Here is a 20,936-nt window from a genome sequence, read left to right as displayed (position 1 = left end):
TAGGATCTACCTGGGAGCCTGTATCTAATATTTTCTGGGTCTCATGAACAAATAAAGCGAGTTGGGTCTCACACGATCGCTGTTTCCGGAATCCATGTTGATTCCTACATAGTAGATTCTGGGTTTCCAGAAATGACATGATACGCGAGCAAAAAACCTAAAATTCTACAAGAGATCGACGTCAGAGATATAGGTCTATAGTTTTGCGCATCTGCTCGACGACCCTTCTTGAAGACTGGGACTACCTGTGCTCTTTTCCAATCATTTGGAACCCTCCGTTCCTCTAGAGACTTGCGGTACACGGCTGTTAGAAGGGGGGCAAGTTCTTTCGCGTACTCTGTGTAGAATCGAATTGGTATCCCATCAGGTCCAGTGGACTTTCCTCTATTGAGTGATTCCAGTTGCTTCTCTATTCCTTTGTGCTGGTTGACATTAGTAAACAAATATTCCATAGAATTTTGTTTGTTATTCGAGCCTCATTATTATCTCGGACATGGTATTAAGCTACGGACCACTAACTCAGGAATAAATTTCATAAACTAAGATGCTCACGCGAGTTTTTGATTTATGTCTGTAATTACGGGTGTCCGATTATCATCTAGACTATAAACACCACTAAATTATTCGGTTCGCCCGAACGACAGAAGCGGTCTGTATCCAACAAATCAACTGTCTCTTAAATCAGTGGCTTTTGTGTGTGTGTGTGTGTGTGTGTGTGTGTGTGTGTGTGTGTGTGTGTGTGTGTGTGCGCGCGCGCGTGCTCGTGCAAATATTGATATGTCAAGCTCATCTTGACAGTTTCTGATGTATCAGCCTCGCTGCTGTTGAAATACCATTTCTAGTTGTGCCGCTTTATCCTACATTTAACTCCATGACCTCGGTAATTGTGTGGTTCATATCCATTTAGAAAACGTTAGTTGGTGTTTCCCTCGATGAATTTTTCCTACGAGAGTAAATCGGTTCGTTCGACCAAACATAAATAGATGTGAGCGCAGCACAGTTAAGGATTTTGTAGATGGTGCAGAAGACGGACGATTATAACAATACGAATCGTGTCAGTGCTGATAATGAATCTCCCTCGACACTGATGTGTCACTAGTCACACGTCAATAGTCAGACCCGGCAACTTTCACTTCCCCGCCAGTCGGCTATCACTAATGACATGTATTTCTGGACAAGTACCTTAGCCACCGGATATTGCACTTAAATGGGAGCTCCGAAGAAAATTCAATACATTCTAAACGGACACGCACCCCAGAAAATATGTTCTGTCGAATCCGTCTTACGGCGGTCCGACGCTCGTTAACGGTTTCGTGTGCACTGCCTCATGTCTTCGTCATGCTAGACTTCCAGCGGAAACATCAACCGCTAGGATTTAAAAGCCAGCACTCGCGTTGTAGGAGCTGCAGTACCGCACACGCATCGTTATCAGGCCGGTCCGATACGTCGTCGTTGCGAGTCAGCTAGTCATGCGGGCGCCCTTAAACCAACGGACGCAGCAACAGGTGTTCCACTCGTGGTGGCTTTCATTTACACGGATTCCGCGGTACTGTTACCTTGACTCACTGTTCATCACGTAGTTTTCATCCGAACTGAAACTACTGTGTCGAGGAAACCGAACGAGGTACCGCAGTCATACGACGAAGTCCGCTTTCGAATGTCTAGAAAAAGTAGGACAACTATCTTTATTGAGAAAACAGGAAGCTTCCCATATTTGAGAGGAGATAGCATGGATCAAAACAAGAAAAGTTTGTCTGGCAAACATGGACTCTAAAGCGCAAACCTTATGAGCTATAAGCACTTGTTCACCTTTGCTCATGTGAAACACATCTACCGAAGAAATGCACATAGCTGTTAACATATGCAATCTAGAGCCGATGTTCACCAGACAATTTGTTTCTTGTTTTGGTCCATACTATCTCTTCACAAAAAATTAAAAGCATAGAAATCGCAGTATAAGAGGTCTTCTGTCAGAGTTATCAGAAAGATTTTCGCATATTACTTATGCCTTTATTCCTATCTCCTCAAATTCGTGCCTGTTTTTCAGTTTTATTCTGCAGCTCATAACCAATAAATTATGGTCATAATCCACATCTGCCCCTGGAAATGCCTTACAGTTTAATATTCTCCTTTCCACATCTTAGCATTACAAACCCAAGCTGAAATCTTTCAATGTCCTCAGGTCTCTTTCTGGTATACAGTCATCTTTAATGAGTTTTAAACGAAGCATTTGCAATTATAAAATCATGGGCTGTGTAAAATCACTCTTTCATCTAGTTCATGTTCTACAAGTGAATCTCCTTGTCCTCCTCTTCTTGTTGCCGAATTCCAGCCACACATCGCATTTAAATTTTCGTCTCCCTCAACTAATTTCCTGTATCTTATCACACATTCTTTCAATATATTTATCATCTGCGCAGCTAGACGGCTTTTAAACTTGTACTAGGGTGGTTCTGGTTGGCTTCGTGTCTGTCTTAGCTACGATAATTCGTTCTCTATATTGTTAATAGTAACTTACCCTAATTTCTATTTTGTTATGCATTATTATACATTTTTCATTTCGTATTGTGCCCAAGTCATGTTCTTGCTCCTACCGAACTTCTTTAATTCTCGACCAATCAACTTTCCTCATTCAGTTCTCCAACTAGCCTACCAGGTTCCACGCTCCGACCCGTAGAATGTCAGTTTCGTTTGCCCTGATGACGAGAACCTCTTAAGTTGTTTCCACTCGGAGATACAAATGGGGGCTATTTCGCCTCCGTAATATTTCACCCAAGTTGGAGTCCTCATCGTCAAGCCGTCTCGGAAAAAATTGCGGCTGTAGTTACCCCTTGCTTTCAGCCGTTCGCAGTACCAGCGCAGAAAGGCTATTTTGGCCAATGTTACAATGAGTCAGTCATCCACACTGTTGCCCCTGTGACCATCAAAAACTGCTGGCCCTCGTCATAAGCCACAGGCCGGTCCTGCTTCTGTGCAGATACACCTACGTTATGCTTGCACCTACGTTACCGGCTATCTGTATCGTTGATTCACTCAAGTCAGCACACCTCGGCAAGGAGTATGGTTCGTTTGGCGAGAGGACACCAGGAAAGAAAAACTGTTGTGAAGCCAACGTTAATCCTGTCATAAAAGTGCGTGCGTGAATCGCGTAGCGACAACAGCACACATGTGATTCAGAGCGGCAAACACCCGCTGAAGCAAACACGGGGGAGGGGCGTATGGTCTCCTCAAAATATAAATACGAAGGAGAGCACCAGTGGGTCGGCTCTGCCCCGTGGTCTGGTGTTTCCTGAAGGATGTCTGACGGCGTAAGTACACGTCAGTTGCGAGCGGGAACAATTGCTTTATTCAGAGAGTAATAGAATAGTTGCCATGCATTTGACCATGATGGAAATTTTACTTTATCTCAACATATTAATCATAAATTTTAACGTCTAAGTCGACATATTATGTGAATTTATTGTATATGTGCAGTTAATAGTAAATTAAAGTTCACGAATTCTCAACCATATATGGAACACAATCTGATCTGACACGTACAGAAAGCCAACAATTGCTACAATTAAAGACTTCAATATACGCAGTGTTCACAGATGAAATATTGATTCTTTTGCACTTTTATATTATGAGACAAATTAGGGAGTTGCAGCTGTTATGAACGCAGCTGAGTTTCGTTACTGAATGCATAAGACGGCAATATAAAATACATTGTGGACAACTCCCAGCACAATCCTTAGATTATGAAGTCATACGCACTGTCTGTGTTTGTCCAAGACACAGTATTAAGTGAGGGATCTGTCAACACATCAGAGACAAACGACGTATCGCTTTCTTATGGGTCATTAAAAAAGATCAGACTAATTGCGGCTGAGGAGGAGAAATTCAAGCAATCATTCCTTGTGCGCTCCAGACGTGAGTGGAACGGGAAGGAACCCTAATCCATGGTGAATGGGAAGTACCCTCTTCCACGCACTTCATGTTTCTTTCCCTTGTACGCATGCAGACGTAGAACTAAAGTTTTCGTCCGTCGAATGCATGTTTTGTATTCCATTTTTTTGACTACTCTCTCTTCACACTGTACTCCTCAGGTTTCTAGATTTATTAACGCGTCTGATATCGTCGAAATTAATTTCTTTCTGTGTCTGTAGTTCGTTGACATGTACATAGGCTATGGTGCTGCGGATATCATTACAGGAATTGACGTTTCACAGTTCCCGAATAGAGGATTCTGCTAAGTTCGAGGGCATTCCATTCAGTTCTTTCCGAAAGATGAGCATATCTAATGACGTTGGCGGCACATTGAAACGTGCTTGAAAGCTAAAGCTCTTTCAGTATTTCCGTCGTATGGTGGTCTGGTGCCGAGACGATCCAGATGAAAACCCTAGCTTCATTATATAGTAAATGTGTGCCCTCTGTCGTATCACCAAAATTCTGCTCGCAATGTGCGAATACGTTGTTCAGAAATGTATTATTAAACCCATATCATTAACTAGGGACACTCTTTCGTCAATCGACAACAGTAAGACCGTATACATTGTCAAACCAATTTATGTGCCAGTTCAGCGTTCAGCAACGAGACTTCTACAGGTAATGAAGTAATTATTTGATATTTTAAACGATAGAAACTCCGGGTGGGAATATAAATAATGCTGGAAAACATAGATTGCTACTTACCGTAAATATAACACTTTAAGTTGCAGACAGGAACAATTAAAAGACACTTAAGTTTTCCACCTCAGCCTTCGTCGAAGAAAGAGACCGCGTCCATATGTGCGTGAGGTATGCTTGCTTGTGTGAACGAATGGAGTGTTTTACTCTTTTTCCGACGGTCACTGAGGCCGAAAGATGAAGTGTAAGTATCTTTTAATTATGCCTGTCTGCAACTTTGCGTGTTGTCTTTACGGTGAGTAGCAATCTACCTTTTCCTAGACTCTTGATATTTGAAATTTCATTGATACTTCTAGCTGAAAGGATGCATTTTCCTCAAAACGAAAATTCTTTTGCAAAGCACTGAGTACTGCCTAGAGAAACAATCTAGGCGAATTAACCGAATAAAAAAATACACGGCTGAAGTGTCGATGCTAATTACTCATTCAGACGTACGTAAAGTCGTCGACTATTTCTAGAGGGGACTTGAGCTGTGTGTAATGCAGTACCTAGAGAGTGCCATGCTGATGTACTGGAGTAAGGATAATTGACGATTGCGTTCGGTCACACCAGAGGTTATCATGACATCGTAAATGGGTGACCTCTTAACACTCAGAACGCCCACAAAAATAAGATTAGAATATCAATCACTGATCACAAAAAACAGTGATAAGAGCCATTGGTCTGCGAAACGCAGCTGGTGTCTGCTGGCGCCTCCTGCACCTGCACCAACAAGAACTTTCTCTAGTTGTGCAAACCGCACGACAACAGTAAGAAGACATCTTGTAAGTGTTCGGTCGTGGGTTGGAGTGTAAAGAATGTGATCGGTATCGTGAGGCGAATTAATTATTTGACTTCGCTCTGTTCTATACATTCAACCTCGTGCACCAATGCCGGCCGGAGTGGCCGTGCAGTTCTAGGCGCTACAGTCTGGAACCGAGCGACCGCTACGGTCGCAGGTTCGAATCCTGCCTCGGGGATGGATGTGTGTGATGTTCTTAGGTTAGTTAGGTTTAGTTAGTTCTGAGTTCTAGGCGACTGGTGACCTCGGAATTTAAGTCGCATAGTGCTCAGAGCCATTTGAACCATTTGAACCCGCACCAATTTACAAACCTGTCTTACGACGTCACAATCTCCTTGTCAAAAGACAGGCAATGACATAACAATATCATCGTTTGGAAGCGTAATTAGTGTGGCGTTTGAGGACTACAACTGCTTAAATGAAGAAGTGGTGATGAATGTGAAAAAGTGGCTTTGGACAGGTGTGCATATTGTGAAACATCCCCTTTGAAAAATTAATGAATTACTGTTCTGATAACCCTCTGCGTTATTTGATTTTCAAACAGCTGAGCAAAACGTACTCAGACATTACTCTCTTTACTTATTCTGATCAACACTAAACTGACACACAATATTTTTAGCGCAACGCAATCTGACTTTCAAAAATCCCTACAAAAGAATGGCCCTGACTAACAGTAACCTATACCTTTCACGAATCACTTACCTCACAAAAATCTTCGTTACTCGAACTACTGCAATACAGCGAGCCCCAATACCGCCAGCTAAATAAAAGATTCAAACTACTGAAGGCACTAACTACTGATAGGCATAGTTAGCAAATGAAAGATTTTGATAGAGAACAAGCAATGTATTTACCTTAATAATGTTCAAAATTCATCATACATGATAGCCAGTATTACAAATTTACTCTTTCTGATGGACACACGTCCAGATCGTCTTCTCTCAAAATTCTGCCATCTCTCTTCCCACATCCACCACTGCCGACGGCTCACCTCCAACTGCGCAACGCTACGCGCTGTTCACATCCAACTGCCCAACACTACAATAGCGAATATTCCAACAATGTCAACCAGCCACAGACTGCACACAGCACAGCCAGTGATTTTCGTACAGAGCGCTACGTGACGTTACCAACATAAAAACCTAAATAGCCTACTTACAATTGTTCTGTTCAACTTCATTGAAATCTCACACCTACAGTTTCAAGACCCAATAGGTGAGAACCACTATCACGTCAGCAGAAAAAGTTTGTTGTTCACATAGTGTAAATATTTTAAGCAGAGGGAAATACAGAAATAAGCCACCACATTTAAAAGTGTGTCTTTTTGAGTCCTGTTATACGGATATTTTCTTTCTTCGCCCTTCCAAAAATTCTCTTTTAGACCTTCGACAGGTGGTCATTCAGATGTGTCTCGTGACAATAAGGGCAGTTTTGCATGGTACTGGATGATAACGCTGTTTCCGACGTGAGCGATCTGTGTTGAAGCACATTTTCATGCAGTTCTGCCCGACGAAGGCCACGCACTTCTCTCGTGAGAAAAAAAAAACGGTGGATATCGCGGAGATGTCATGTGGTGCCCAGTGGCATTTACGACTTCGATACACTGGGATCGCTTGCGCATTTCACAACAATAAATAAACATAACAGATTTTTACCCGCCCGCCGGCGGTTCTAGGCGCTACTGTCCGGAACCGAGCGACCGCTACGGTCGCAGGTTCGAATCCTGCCTCGAGCATGGATATGTGTAATTTCCTTAGGTTAGTTAGGTTTAATTAGTTCTAAGTTCTAGGCGACTGATGACCTCAGAAGTTAAGTCGCATAGTGCTCAGAGCCATTTTGAACCCTTCAGCGGAGTGTGCGCCGATTTGAAACTTCAAACTCTTTTTGAAGCCCAGTTATGGTATATCATATTCTGATTTCGTTTTGAAAGCAATATTTGGAAGTGAGAAAGGAATCAACGGAAACATTACCTTGAATGGAGAACCCCTCAAAGTGGTAGAAAGTTTCACTTATTTAGGGAGTGAAATATCTAAGGGTGGAAGAATAACGAACGAAATTAATAGGAGGTTACAGAAGGGAGGCAATTTCTACCAAACAATAAAACACCTGATTTGGAATAATGAAGTTTCAGAAAGAGCAAAACGCCTTATGTATGAGAATTATTACATCCCTATTGTCACCTATGGTGGAGAAACATGGACATTGACAGAACGGGACTGGAGCAGACTGCAAGCAGGGGAAATGAAATTTCTCAGAGCAGTTAAGGAAAAAACAAGAATGGACAGAGTAAAGAATGTAGAGATTAGAAAGGACCTCAAACAAGAAAGTATGAGAGAAGAAATTGAAAGGAAGAGATTAAGATGGTATGGGCATGTTAAGAGGATGCATGGGCAGAAACTCCCCAAAATTATGGAAGAACTAAAGATGGATGGGAAAAGACCTAGAGGGCGCCCAAGAATACGGTGGAAAATCTGTAGAAGGGAGAGGTGTGACCTGGCAGCAGGTGGAGGAAAAAAAGTGGTGGGAGGACCGAGCCAAATGGAGAGGACTTATCAGCACCCAGACCCGGCAGTAGCTGGAGCGGGATCCGGATAACTAATGGACCGCGGCCGATTTAAAACTACCACCTAGCAAGTATGGTGTCTGGCGGTGACACCACACCACGTTCAATGACAGCCCCGATGTTTTCGATCGTGTTCAGATCTGGCGATTTGGGGGGTCCTGCACATCAAATGGGACTCACCACTTTATTACTCAAACCACTCCGTCAAATTCCTGGCCTTCTGACATGGCACATTATCCTGCTGAAAATGCCCCAGGCGTCTGGAAACATCGATCACCAGTGTACAATAGTGCTTGGCCGTCATGGCGCCCTCCTCGAGCTCCAGTGGACCCACGCATGTCCACGGGAATGTTCCCCACAGTATAAAGGAGCCGCTGCCAGCTTGTCTCCGTCGCGAAGTTCAGGTGGCAAGGAGTCGATCCCGTGAAAGACGAAGGTATCGGGATTGATCAGACCGTGCTACGCTGTGCCACTGTGCCGGTGTCCAGTGCCAATGGTCACGCACCTGTTTCATTCGTAATTTGCGATATTGCGGCGTTAACATTGGCACAGGCGTAGGTCGTAGGCTGCGGAGGCTCATCGTTACGAATGTTCGGTACACTGTGTGTTCAGGCACTCTTGTAGTTGCTCAGGATTAAAATGTGATGTCATTTCCCCTACAGTTTCGACGCCTGTCCTGTTTACCAATCTTCCCAGCGTACGACGTCCGACATGTCTAATGAGGGCTGGCCGCCCAACCCGACGACGTCTGGGCGTGGTTTCACCGCGGTTTTGCAACGTGAAGAGACTGACTACAGCACTCCTCGAACAGCCGACAGGTCGTGCAGTTTCCGAAATGCTCGTGGCGAGCCTCCGGGCCCTCACAGTCTGCCCTCAGTCAAACTCTGATGGATCGCGCGGCTTCCCATTCTGTACAGGGACGGCACACTCACTGGTACTGCTTGCAGCCACCGTGCGTGGGTCTGACCAGCAGTCGTTCCTCGCCAGGTGGCGCTGCCACCGCTTGGACGGGTTTGTATCGATAGTCACAATGTTCTGGGTGATCAGTGTAACACTATCTGGCGTAAATGTCTCCGATTCTATCACCTGCATTCAAGCAGTGCTGAGACAGGCAAAGTCTCATGGCAGTACAGTAGAGTGAGACGACGAAGACAACTGACTTTCGCCCTCTCCGGGGCAGGTTTTATCGCCATTTTCGAAGTTCTCCAGGCAACCTACTTGTGTAGTCGACTGTCACATAGCATACCAGTTGTCGCCACCTTTGGTGGAGCCGCTAAATAGACGATGCCTATGGTCTCTGCCATCGACATGTCTTCGTTCATCGCCAGCAAAGAGATATTATGTTCCAAATCTTGGCGGAACCACATTTGCTCAGCATGACGAAGTTGATGTATGACATCGGCTTTGTGTTTCCCTACAGGCTCCCCAGCCAGGAATTCAGACGCTGGTTTGCTGTACACTCAAGGTGTTTGAGAAAGTCTTACGGTATTTCTTGACGAACTAAACTAATAGGAGGTTCTCAGGTTTCCAGGCATATCATCTAACTGCTGGCGTAGTCCACAGTTGTGTTCTGTTACCGGTCAATTACTCGCATGCATACCTGACAACCCAAAATCTCCCATCCCGTGTTCAGTGTCGAGACGTCTGCTCTTCTCACTATCCGTCCGATCCTCCAATTATCAAAACGACCCCTCTAACTGCACCTCCTCAATTTCATCTCCGGGTATAACCTTTCAATCGACCATCCAAAAATGCAGACTGAGGATAAAACATGGGCATGGTAGCTCGAAACCGGTTATGGCACTGAAATAAAGCAGGCTAAAATGTGGTTGCGTTGTTCACCCACAATCACTGACGGCCGTGAAATTCACAAGATCTAACATGGATATAGTAGCACTGACTTAATTTTACCACAGACTGTACCCCTTTTTACGGTTCCGTACCTCAGTCGATAAAAACGGAACGATTATAGCATCACTTTGTTGCCTGTCCTTCCGTCCGCCTGTCTGTCCGTTCCTACGACTGCTCAAAAACGAGTGGACGTATCAAGTTATGTTGGATATCCAGGTCACTGGTCCCTTGGCGGTATAATAAATGTAAGCCACTATCCCAGTGCAATAGAAAGGTAGGGCCATTTATGTCACACATTTTGATACTGGCAAACTCACTCAGCAAAATCTATAGGATCTTCCCATTGACCCAGAATAATGAAATGTGGTAAAAATCAAGGTGTGTGTCATTTGTTGTCCATTGTCTGAGTGTCACACCATCTGTTAAGACCCTTTTTTCTCGGGAATGGGTATATGTATCAAGTTGAAATTTGTGTTACAAATTAATATTGTAATGTTGTTACTTTAATTTGGTATGCTGAGATCGGTGCTAATTGACAGTGAAAGTGGGTTAAAAGCCGTGATCTGTCTGGGGACGTTAACCGTGGATTACTGGGCAACTGTTTTATCAGATATTTAGTCTAGGTTTACCAAGCAGACTAACATTAATGATAATCTTTTAATAGTCATACAAAACCGGTAATATATATATATAAAAAAGGAGAATTTAAATAAAAAGAAAGGAATCAGTTTATATTTGGAAATTTATTTTAAGATTGTTCATTGAGATTTCAGCATATTATACGTGAGTTATAACGGAGCTGGTGCCTTATTTACGATTGAAAAAATGTGAGATTGTAATCTTACGGAACACATAAAATATGGAGCCAAGACTGGGAGACTGCATACAACACTACATTCATAAAATAACACACGAAGAACATTGAAACATAAGCAAGAAGAAATTAACCACAACCAACAGATTCAGTTTTTACCCAAAGAAATTACGTTCATACCACAATCCTGTCCGTCATGTAATTACCACACACTGGTATACTAAATTCATATTAACTCTTTGTGAAATCTTCGCAAAAAGAATAGCTGAGGGCTACTTTGATGATTATACCACATGCTTCACGTGGTCAACTTGGTTTACACAAAGCGTACAACTCCACAATAATTTTGATAATTAAAATAAATTAGATCGAAAAGCAATTGACAAAAGAAAAACCTTGAACTGGTTACTAACGTCTTACTATTAACCTGATGGGTCAAACAGTTATATAAGCACGTGGTAGTGGTCTCGCAAAGTACACCCCACGTGGGCTGAACATAAAGAAAAGTTGCTATATTGAAAATATAGTCAAGACGAGACGTTATAATCACACAAGCATTCGCATTTAAGATTGATCTTAGTTAGAGTTACTGATCAACACGTAGTTCCACTTTACTCACAAAGTAGTAACAAAGCAACTACCGGAAAATAATCTGAACTTCACACGAGAACTATATTGCGCTGCAATTTAAGATAACATCGGATATTTTAGACCTAAACCCGAAATAAAAGTGATTAAATTTTCAGTTAGGCTGAACTTAAGAAATCCATGGTCCTACGGACTTAACAGACACGCGCTTAGCCGGAGATCTTACCACTTCAGACGCTCGCCACGGCCACCCTGCAACTGCCCTACAGCCGAGCGTGCTTCCTGAGGGTGGCTCACAAAGACCAACGGAAGTGGCCAGAGGGGCAGCTTCCTATACCAACATGACAACGGACGGACAGAACCATACTAAGGATAGAAACCTCTTTGCTTTTAGGAAGCGTAGCTACCTGTTCCGACGTTGGTCCTACTGTTCTCTAGCAGACAGGCTTGTCTGCTACCCTCAAGCATGCAACTACAAATACATTTGCTCATTCATACTCTCACACAGAAGGGAAGGGGGATGACAGTATCTTATCATATACAGTATATAAAAGAAAGCGGATGTAGGTTCCGTATGAGACTGTGTGACATGAATTACATATAAACTGTGTTTTAAAGTGTAGTAGTGTGACAGATCGTTCTTGTTTATGTGTAAAAGTAACACGTTCCACTACTCAGTCTCCTCCCAGATAGTCAGAAACGCCACAGTACATTTAGAAGAGGAATTTATTCCATAAATGGCAACAGATTTAAGAAATTAAACATGAAAGGAATCCAACAGAGACCTTTCAATATCTTAAGTTTCTTGACGGTGAACTAAATGTAAGCTTCAAAATCAATTCAGTCGGAATATGCAGCTATGTATGTAACATATTTTGATGCTCGCTAACTCACGCGTGAAAATCTACAGGCTACTTACCGTTGACCTACGATCACGAAATTTGGCAAGTAATAATGTATAACAGTACAAGTAAAGGAAAAATCCGGAAAGTGTTAATTTGTAATTATGGAAACGAAAGATTTTATTTTCATTTGTTATCTGACTTCAGTCTTAAAATTAACACATTCTGGAAAGCTATATGTAAACTGAAGGGAGGGGAAGGAAACCGAAGGGACTATTGATGTAAGCTGCATTGGGGCTTTATGTGGAATCAGTGGCGAAGAACGAAAATATGAGCCTGTGCGGTATTCGAACCGGGGATCTACTGCCTACCAGGCAGCTGCGTTAACCACTTTTGTTTTAAATCTCATTTTGTTCGCTTTTGTTCGTTGAATCTGCTCGGGGTGGACGTTGTAAGACATCCGTTTAAGTTCGTTGTTAATGGATTAACTCAGTTTTTTATTACAGAGGGCAGTTGAACCCTCTGACCGAACACGCTGAACTACCGTGCCGGCTGCCACTGAGCCACCGGGACGTCAGTGTTGACCGCAACTGCGCCAGCTGTCTCGGTGCACCTCTCGACCGACCCGTATTCCCACCTGCCGCAGCCTGTCCCTAGATCCGCGCTCCGTGTCCTCCGTGCTAGCCACTTCGACATTCCCGCAGAATATCAGACGTAATTGTGCATCCGCACCGAAGAAGGTGGATTCGTGAACCGTCGACGCGAATCAGTTTTATGAATGTGTGGTGTCTGTCCTTTCTGTCACGTCTGAAGAAACAGACACCACGCATCCATATAATTCTAGAAAATCTTGGAATTACCAGGATCGATAGCATGCCGATGTCATTGTCGATAACAGGCAAAAGTCGTCGAGATTCTCTATTCCCGGAATGGATGAGTAGTTTATACACACAATTGAGTGCGTACTGAGACCTCGGACAGCATCTCCTATTCGACCCTGGATAACTTTATTTTGTTATCGATGCTTAGGCTATAACCATTTGGTCAAGAGAATGTTAATTACTTTGATCTGATCATCCGAGACGTTTACCGTCCCCGGCAGAACTGCACGTGTACAGACACAAGTGACGGGAAGGCGAGCTACTCCGGCGCCGGTGGCGAGTGCAGCGGCGCCAGTTGGCGCACGCCTCGCCGTCGGCCCCTGCGGCCTCGGCCCGGCTCGGCTGCGCCCTCCTGCACTGTTTGTCGCGCAAACAACGCACGCAGACTAATACGACTGGCGGCCATTTCCCGCCGCTCCTCATTACTGGGGAGGCCGAGTTCTCCGCGCCGGCGTCGTCACCGGCTGAGTTGTCTGACCGGCTGTCCCGTGGCGGGTCCCACAGGACGTGGCGGCGTACGTCTGACACGAGCGTGAGCGCAGCAGGGCGCCCTCCCTCACCGGGACACGCCTTGTCGCTCGCCAGCACTCGCCTCGCCATTGCCGGCGCTCAGAGTAGCACACCGAGAGAGAGCTCACCGCAGAACCCAGAAAATGACGAGGGCGGACATTCTCTGCCTCGGGGCGCCGGCAGCAGCTCTTTCTCAGTTATTCCACAGGCCGAAGGTTTGAAAACGCGAGTGGCGTTCCCTCTGGGCCTAGACGCGGCAGCTTTGGTACTGTGCCGCACGTTCTTCATCGCGAGTGTAGACCTGATGGAAGCAAACACACACGCCACGACCGGTCAGCGGCCGGAGCACACGAACGCTCGAGTTGTTGCGCTCTTGGAACTAGGTCCTACTTATGCACTGGACATCTTAGCACTGTGTTCAAAAATGGCTCTGAGCACTATGGGACTCAACTGCTGAGGTCATTAGTCCCCTAGAACTTAGAACTAGTTAAACCTAACTAACCTAAGGACATCACAAACATCCATGCCCGAGGCAGGATTCGAACCTGCGACCGTAGCGGTCTTGCGGTTCCAGACTGCAGCGCCTTTAACCGCACGGCCACTTCGGCCGGCTTAGCACTGTGTTACAGTAAATGTAAATCTAAGACATTCTAATGTATTAACAGCCATCAGTGTCTTTCTTTACCATATTTTAGTTTCTATATTTCATGGACTATAAGACGCACCTTAATTTTTAAGCATTTAAAAAAAAACATTTGCACCATTTTCATTTTCAGATGGCAAAGACAGACTAAAAAAATTCGGAGTTCATAAAACCGAGCTGACCTTTAAAGTCCTTGAGAGTCGTCATCTGAAATTTCCTTCTGAGTCGCATTAGTAAAAGGCAGACATCAGACAAGCAGTGACTTTATTGTACAAATGACACGTTTCGGAATCTATCAATCATCAGATATCCTGAATACGTACAGTAATCGCTCCTGGATATCTGATGATAGATAAATTACGAAGCGCGTCATATGAACAATAAACTAATTGAAACTTCCTGGCAGATTAAAACTGTGTGCCGGACCGAGACTCGAACTCGGCCCCTTTGCCTTTCGCGGGCAAGTGCTCCACCGACTGAGCTACCCAAGCACGGCTCACGCCCCGTCCTCACAGCTTTACTTCTTTCTGCCAGTACCTCGTCTCCTACCCTCCAAACTTTACAGAAGCTATCCTTTCTTTCAGGAGTGCTAGCTCTGCAAGGTTCGCAGGAGAGCTTGTGTAAAGTTTGGAAGGTAGGACACGAGGTACTGTCAGAAGTAAAGCTGTGAGGACGGGGCGTGAGTTGTGCTTGGGTAGCTCAGCTGGTAGAGCACTTGCCCGCGAAAGCCAAAAGTCCCGAGCTCGAGTCTCGGTCCGGCACACAGTTTTAATCTGCCAGGAAGGTTCATACCAGCGCACACTCCGCTGCAGAGTGAAAATCTCATTCTGGAATAAACTAATTCCTTGCCTAATGTTTGACTTTTACCAACGACCGAGTCAGCCTGAAGGCAGAGCTACTGATTACTATAATAATGGCCGACTGCCTTCTCCATGACTTTGCCACACGTATATGACTGAAATTAAAAACATTCTCGAAAATCTTGGAATCCTTGGGACCCATATGTTGCCAGTAACAGTGTGGAATACAGTTTTAATACACCAGTTCAGGATATACTAGCACGCATGACAGGTTATGTCTCTTATCTCTCTCTCTCTCTCTCTCTCTCTCTCTCTCTCACTCACTCACTCACTCTCTCAGAACTTTGAACGCTTTCCTTTTCTGACGAACTGTCGACTTCCATATCGGCCCCTGTGCTTTTTTGCAGCTCGTGTTATCTGTCGACTGTGTAGAACAAAGCTCTGGGCGACTTGCAACGCATTCTTACTCGTTAAGCGCTGCCTCGGATTTCCGGCGACAAGCGTAAACAGAAGGTCCTCTCATTATCTAAAAACAAAGAACGTCTAAGCCTGTTTGAAAGATTGAATTATCTGGGAGCTTTACACAGTCTCCTTGTTGGAGAAGCGATACAAATAGCCTGCAAAGTGAATCAACGAACAAAACGGGCGCGTGAGACGTGCGGCATTGTAGTTCCAAGTGGGGGGGGGGGGGGGGGGACCGACGAGAATCCGTCTGTCGACAGACCTGCGCAAAATAAAAGAACAATATGAGCTGCAACGGCTTCGGGGAAGGCAAGGCACGTAATCCCAACGCAACATCGAGATCGGAAATTACAGTGACAAAAGGGAGGAACAGACAGAAATGGTGTCCATCCTCTTATCATCTTCAAGATACATTCTGCGGTCCCATTTTTTCCGTCGAGGTGTATTTCATTTAAAAGAAAAAATATATTGTTTTAAGTAGCTTTGCAACGCTCTTCTACGTGCAGTCGGGACCGGCCGACCACCGTGTCATCCTCAGGTGTGGCATGGAAGGGCGTAGGATCATCACGGTGCTCTCCCGGTAGCAGACCTGGCCCGCTACTTCAGATTCAAGCAACTCCTCAACTGGCTAACACGTTGCAGAGTGCTGCCTGTACCACTCCTCCTACAGAAGAAATACCCCTGACTGTACCGGGAATCGAAACCGGATCGCCCGCATGACGGCACTGACCACTCAGCTACTCTAACGGAACGAAATAAAAATCGACAAAAGGACAATTAAGCTGATTACAATATACAACAGAGAAGATATGAATATTAAAACAGAGGGAAGTTAAACTGAACTGGTTCCACAACACAGATAACAGTCAAAAATGATAACTGGTAACTTAGCGAGCAAAAAAGAAATATGATACAGAATCCCAATGGTAAACCATACTTTCCAAGAAAATTAACTCTTTTGTGCAGCAAAATGGGGTTAGATACTTTTTTGTACGGCTGTGGAAGCTGGACACTGAAGAAGAGACAGAGAGATAAAATTGAAGCATTCGAGATGTGGGTTTGGAGTAGAATAGAGAAATTAAAGTGGGTAGGTACAGTGAAGATTAGTAAAGTAGTTTTTGTAAACCTGATCAAGAAAATGCAAACAAGCTGGGTGTAAACATACTGTGACGAAAAGGAATTCAAACAACAGTTATAGGAGGTACAGTGGAAGGACGGAAAATTACGAAGGGGAAAGTAAAAATGCTGTATAAAGTGAAAAGAGGAAGATACCAGACTACGATGTAGTTGATAAGGAACAGGATCATAGGGATGTTGCAGCTGTGTCGGGAACCTGCCAATAGGCTGATCATCTTATTATGAGAACTAGAAACGACGGGAGGTAGAAATATTAGACTTAAGCTTGTCTGTGTGGCGACAGAACGGTTTCCGGTCACACTCTATCACTAACATTCCTAAATTCGGTTCTGAACATGCCGACAAGGGATAAAAGTCACAACGGCAGACTGTTGGCTTGGACGTTGCCAGCCCCTCAGCCCGGCGGCGTACTTTTCGTTTCGACGAAGTCAGTCAGTGCAGGCTGACACCTACACTTTGCGTTCGGCTAACGTCAGTGCATGCGAACGGCTGTAACAAGTTTAAAAAACAGATTTTGTAATTTTAATAAAGTTCATTGAAACGTTCAGCACAAACACATGATTTTGATTTGGACTTATTACAAAAGCTAACCATCTGTACAGTTAATTTTCTAGCTGCACCGTGTTGAAGGTTTTTGTGTTTGTCTCCTAGCATTAAGAACAATATCGATGCCTACTGTGCACCTTTCCTTCCCTTTTATCCAACCGGTGTTTGCTTCTTTCTGTATCGGTACAGACTGGAGTTTACTCAAGCGAATGCCGTGTGAGCGCTCCTGCCAATTGTTTCCGGACTATCGTGATCGACACTTTCCATCCTGCCATGTCTCGGAATACATACAACGCATTCGTAACAGCAGCGTTCAAAAAGAGATCGAATGCTCACTTTCTATGTGATTTCGCTATCCTTCTCAGTGGGTTGCTACTTATCTAATCAGGAAGGTGAGTAGCATTTCCTTTATTGTATTCAGTAACAATTTTTGTTTTTGATGAACTCCGGCTGTCTTGTTTTCCATTTCACTCGAACACACACGTCAGGTGGTCACCTCAGCGGGAAGCCCAGTAAAATCGGCTCAACGTGTTAATTATTTCACTTTAACTGAAAAAAGTGAGAAAGAAACATAAAAATATCATCAAATTTCATACTGACGTGTTAAATATAAGACACTATCTGCGTAAGTTGTATGTAGAATGTGTCAAAAAAAAAAAAAAAAAAAAAAAAAAAACTCGGTAGTCTTCTCTTCTTCTTCTCTTTCTTTTGACATTGTTACATATCTAGACACAGTCGCCATGGTTAGTATCGGATTTGGCGTTGTTAATGTCAGAGGATGGCCCGATGCCCTCCGTGTCGCCGTCTCGGAATTTCTGTACTACAATTGTCCATAGGTAGTATTTTCCATGTGAAAGAAAGTGTGCGAACGTTTTCTAAATTCTTGCGAATCTTCTGAGGCGGACGTGGGTACTAGGCCGGTATTCGCCTAGTCGGAAGTGGAAAACAGCCTAAAAACCGCATCCAGGATGGCCGGCTCAGCGGTTCTCGTCGTCAACCCGACGGGCGGATTCGATACGGGACCGACGTGCCTGACCTAATACTGCAAGCGACGTGCTTATAACACGCGTTGCTGTCCCGGCTTTAAGAAAACTCACAAGCGGAGCGCGCCTACTCGTCATACCGATTTCGTCCAGATTTATGGTGTATGCAGGGCTAGGCCAAAAATGAAAGTGACAGAAATGGGCGATCCGTATGGCCGAGCGTTTAGAAAAGAATAATACTTTGGTATGGATCTGCCTAAGGTACGAGCCAATTATTGTAGCCTAGTATGTAGGCAGTGGTTGGCGCAGCGGAAGGAGTTCTTTACACTGGAGGTCCACTTTGCAACCACGACACCATGCAGTGCGGTACAGCATGTCGAATGGACAGCTCAGGGTTCGTATCACGTTCTCTTCACTGATGAGTGTCGCATATGCCTTTGGCCAGACAATCTTCGGAGACGTGTTTGGAGGCTACCCGGTCTGGCTCAACGCCTGTCCGGCGAGTGCAGCAATTTGGGGGTTCCCTGTTGTTTTGGGGTGGCATTATGTGGAGCCGACGTACGCCATGTCATGAAAGGCGCTGTAACGGCTGTACGATACGTGAATGCCATCCTACGGCCCATAGTGCAACCATATCAGCTGCATATTGGCGAGGTATTCCCGCCCCCATCGCGCACATCCTTCAGGATGACGACATCGCTCGATTAGAGTGGCCAGCATGTTCTCCAGACATGAACCCCATCGAACGTGCCTGGGATAGATTGAAAAGGGCTGTTTATAGACGACGTGACCCACAAACCACTCTAAGGGATCTACGCCGAATCGCTGTTGAGGAGTGGGACAATCTGGACGAACAGTGCCTTGATAACCTTGTGGATATTATACCACGACGAATACATTCATGCATCAAAGTAAGAAGACGTGCTACTGGGCATTAGAGGTAGCGGTGTGTGCAGCAATCTGGACGACCACATCTACAGATCTCGGTGTATGGTAGTACCACATGCATTGTAAGGTTTTCATGAGCAATAAAAAGGGTGGAAATGATGTTTATGGTGATCTCTATTCCAATTTTCTATACAGGTTCCGGAATTCTCGGAACGGAGGTGATGCAAAACTTTGTTTGATGTGTGTATTATTGATGACTAACGTCTCTGTTAGTGTATCTATTGTGTTTGTTAAACTGATGGAAAAATAGTACGAACTTATGCGGCAATCCAATATTTTGGTTTATTTGCAGTTTAAGTAACGTAAAAATTGTAAATAACTTTTCACGCAGAGACTCCAACTCACGGCCTGCCGTACTCTTTCCGGTGCCCCAACCGTTGGCTGCGAAGTACGTTAAGGTCAGCGGGTCATTTCTCACCAGCCCCGACCAAATAAGCTATTTTCTCCAAATACTGGGCTATCACGAGATCCCTCTTCCGTCGTTTTTATTTCTGACCAGACCGTGCATATATCATAAATCTGGACCAAGTCGATGATGACGAGTAGGTGGGGTACCCTTGTCAGTAGAAAGTAGTTAAATTCGATGGAGCATCTATTAGGTCCGTGCATAGCTTTATAACGGTTTCCCATTTATTTACTAAACACCCCAGATACACAGAACAGATATTTTAGTATTCTGAAATATGGTTTCCTTCTCTATCTACAGCAGTCTTCCAAGGTAGGCGTGAGTTTTCGATTCCAGCTGTAGGTGTCACGTGATTTTGAGGCGAAAAACTCGTCGAGCCGTGTTCGGAGTACATTTTTATCTGGAAAGTAAGTTCCTTGAAGGCGGTTCCACACACAGCGAAAAAGGTGAAAATCTAAAGACGCAGAATCAGGTGAATAATGAGGGTGCGGAATGTCTTTCCAGCGCAACCGATGTGTAATGTTTCTCATCAGTCAAGGAGAACACGGGCGGGCGTTATCGTGGTGCAGCATCGCTTCACGCAGCCTTCCTGGTCTTTGTACGTGGATTGCGTCTGGAAGACATCTCAGTAGCTGACAGTAAGTGTCAACAGCGACGGTTACACTTGGGCAAAGCAGTTCGTAGCACACCACACGCTCGCTGTTGCACCAGACGCATAACATCGTCTTTCGTGGATGCGTGCAGGTCTTTGTACGGGGAAATGCTGCTTTGTTCAGGCTCAACCATTCCTTTCTTTTCCTCATGTTAGCACAAAGACGCCTCTACTCGTCATCAGTGACGATACAGGACAAGAATGGTCGGTGCTGTTCACGAGCCAAGTGATAACGCGCAAGCAGATATACGGCCACCCGACGAATTTTGTAGTGTTGACTTAGGGCATGCAGCACCTGTACACCCGATTTATGAACCTTCCTCATTGCATGCAAATTTCGGTAAAATGATCAGTTCAACACATTTGCCAGTTCTCGAGTACAGTGACGTAAATCATTGTGGATTAATGCATTTCAACAATCCTGAACATGGAGAGTCACTAAAGTCAAGACGATCCTTCTTGAAGCGAGAAAACCATTTTCGTGCCGCGCTCTGCCCACTGGCGTTGTCCCCACACACGGCACAAGCATTTCTAACTGCGTCCGCTGCCGTCACGCTAAATTCAACTCGGACAGATGACTATGCTGGAAATGTTACGATTTTTCCACTTGACACTCCATTCTCTCATTCCATAGCCCCACACTTAGTACCTGCAAATGATAAAATAACAGTACGTAAACTGAAATAGCCACAGTGAATTACTTATGACAAACGTTAATCGATAAATAACACATAGAAACCGGAATACCAACATAGAAAACAAAAGGCTACGAACTATTGCAGCAATCTAATATTTCTTATTAAGGAAGGCCACATTTGTAGTAAATAGGACAATATTTGATATGAAATCAGATGCGGATAG

The 20,936-nt window shown here is 44.5% G+C and overlaps 1 protein-coding gene across 1 annotated transcript in view; it reads left to right on the top strand.

Annotated features, from left to right (window-relative positions):
• The window catches only part of LOC124622255 (translation initiation factor IF-2-like), a 28,447-nt gene that overhangs the window by 6,913 nt on the left and 598 nt on the right, over positions 1-20,936 (top strand). The window contains exons 4-6 of the mRNA XM_047147917.1: positions 9,433-9,497; positions 13,210-13,347; positions 13,493-13,713. Of these exons, the coding sequence (XP_047003873.1) occupies positions 9,433-9,497; positions 13,210-13,347; positions 13,493-13,713 (424 nt within the window). The remainder of the gene's footprint in view (positions 1-9,432; positions 9,498-13,209; positions 13,348-13,492; positions 13,714-20,936) is intronic.

Source organism: Schistocerca americana, chromosome 7 (genome assembly GCF_021461395.2).
Source record: "Schistocerca americana isolate TAMUIC-IGC-003095 chromosome 7, iqSchAmer2.1, whole genome shotgun sequence".
Classification (NCBI taxonomy): Eukaryota; Metazoa; Arthropoda; class Insecta; order Orthoptera; family Acrididae; genus Schistocerca; species Schistocerca americana.
Note: the sequence above shows the minus strand (reverse complement) of the source record. Positions and strands in the feature narration are given on the sequence as shown.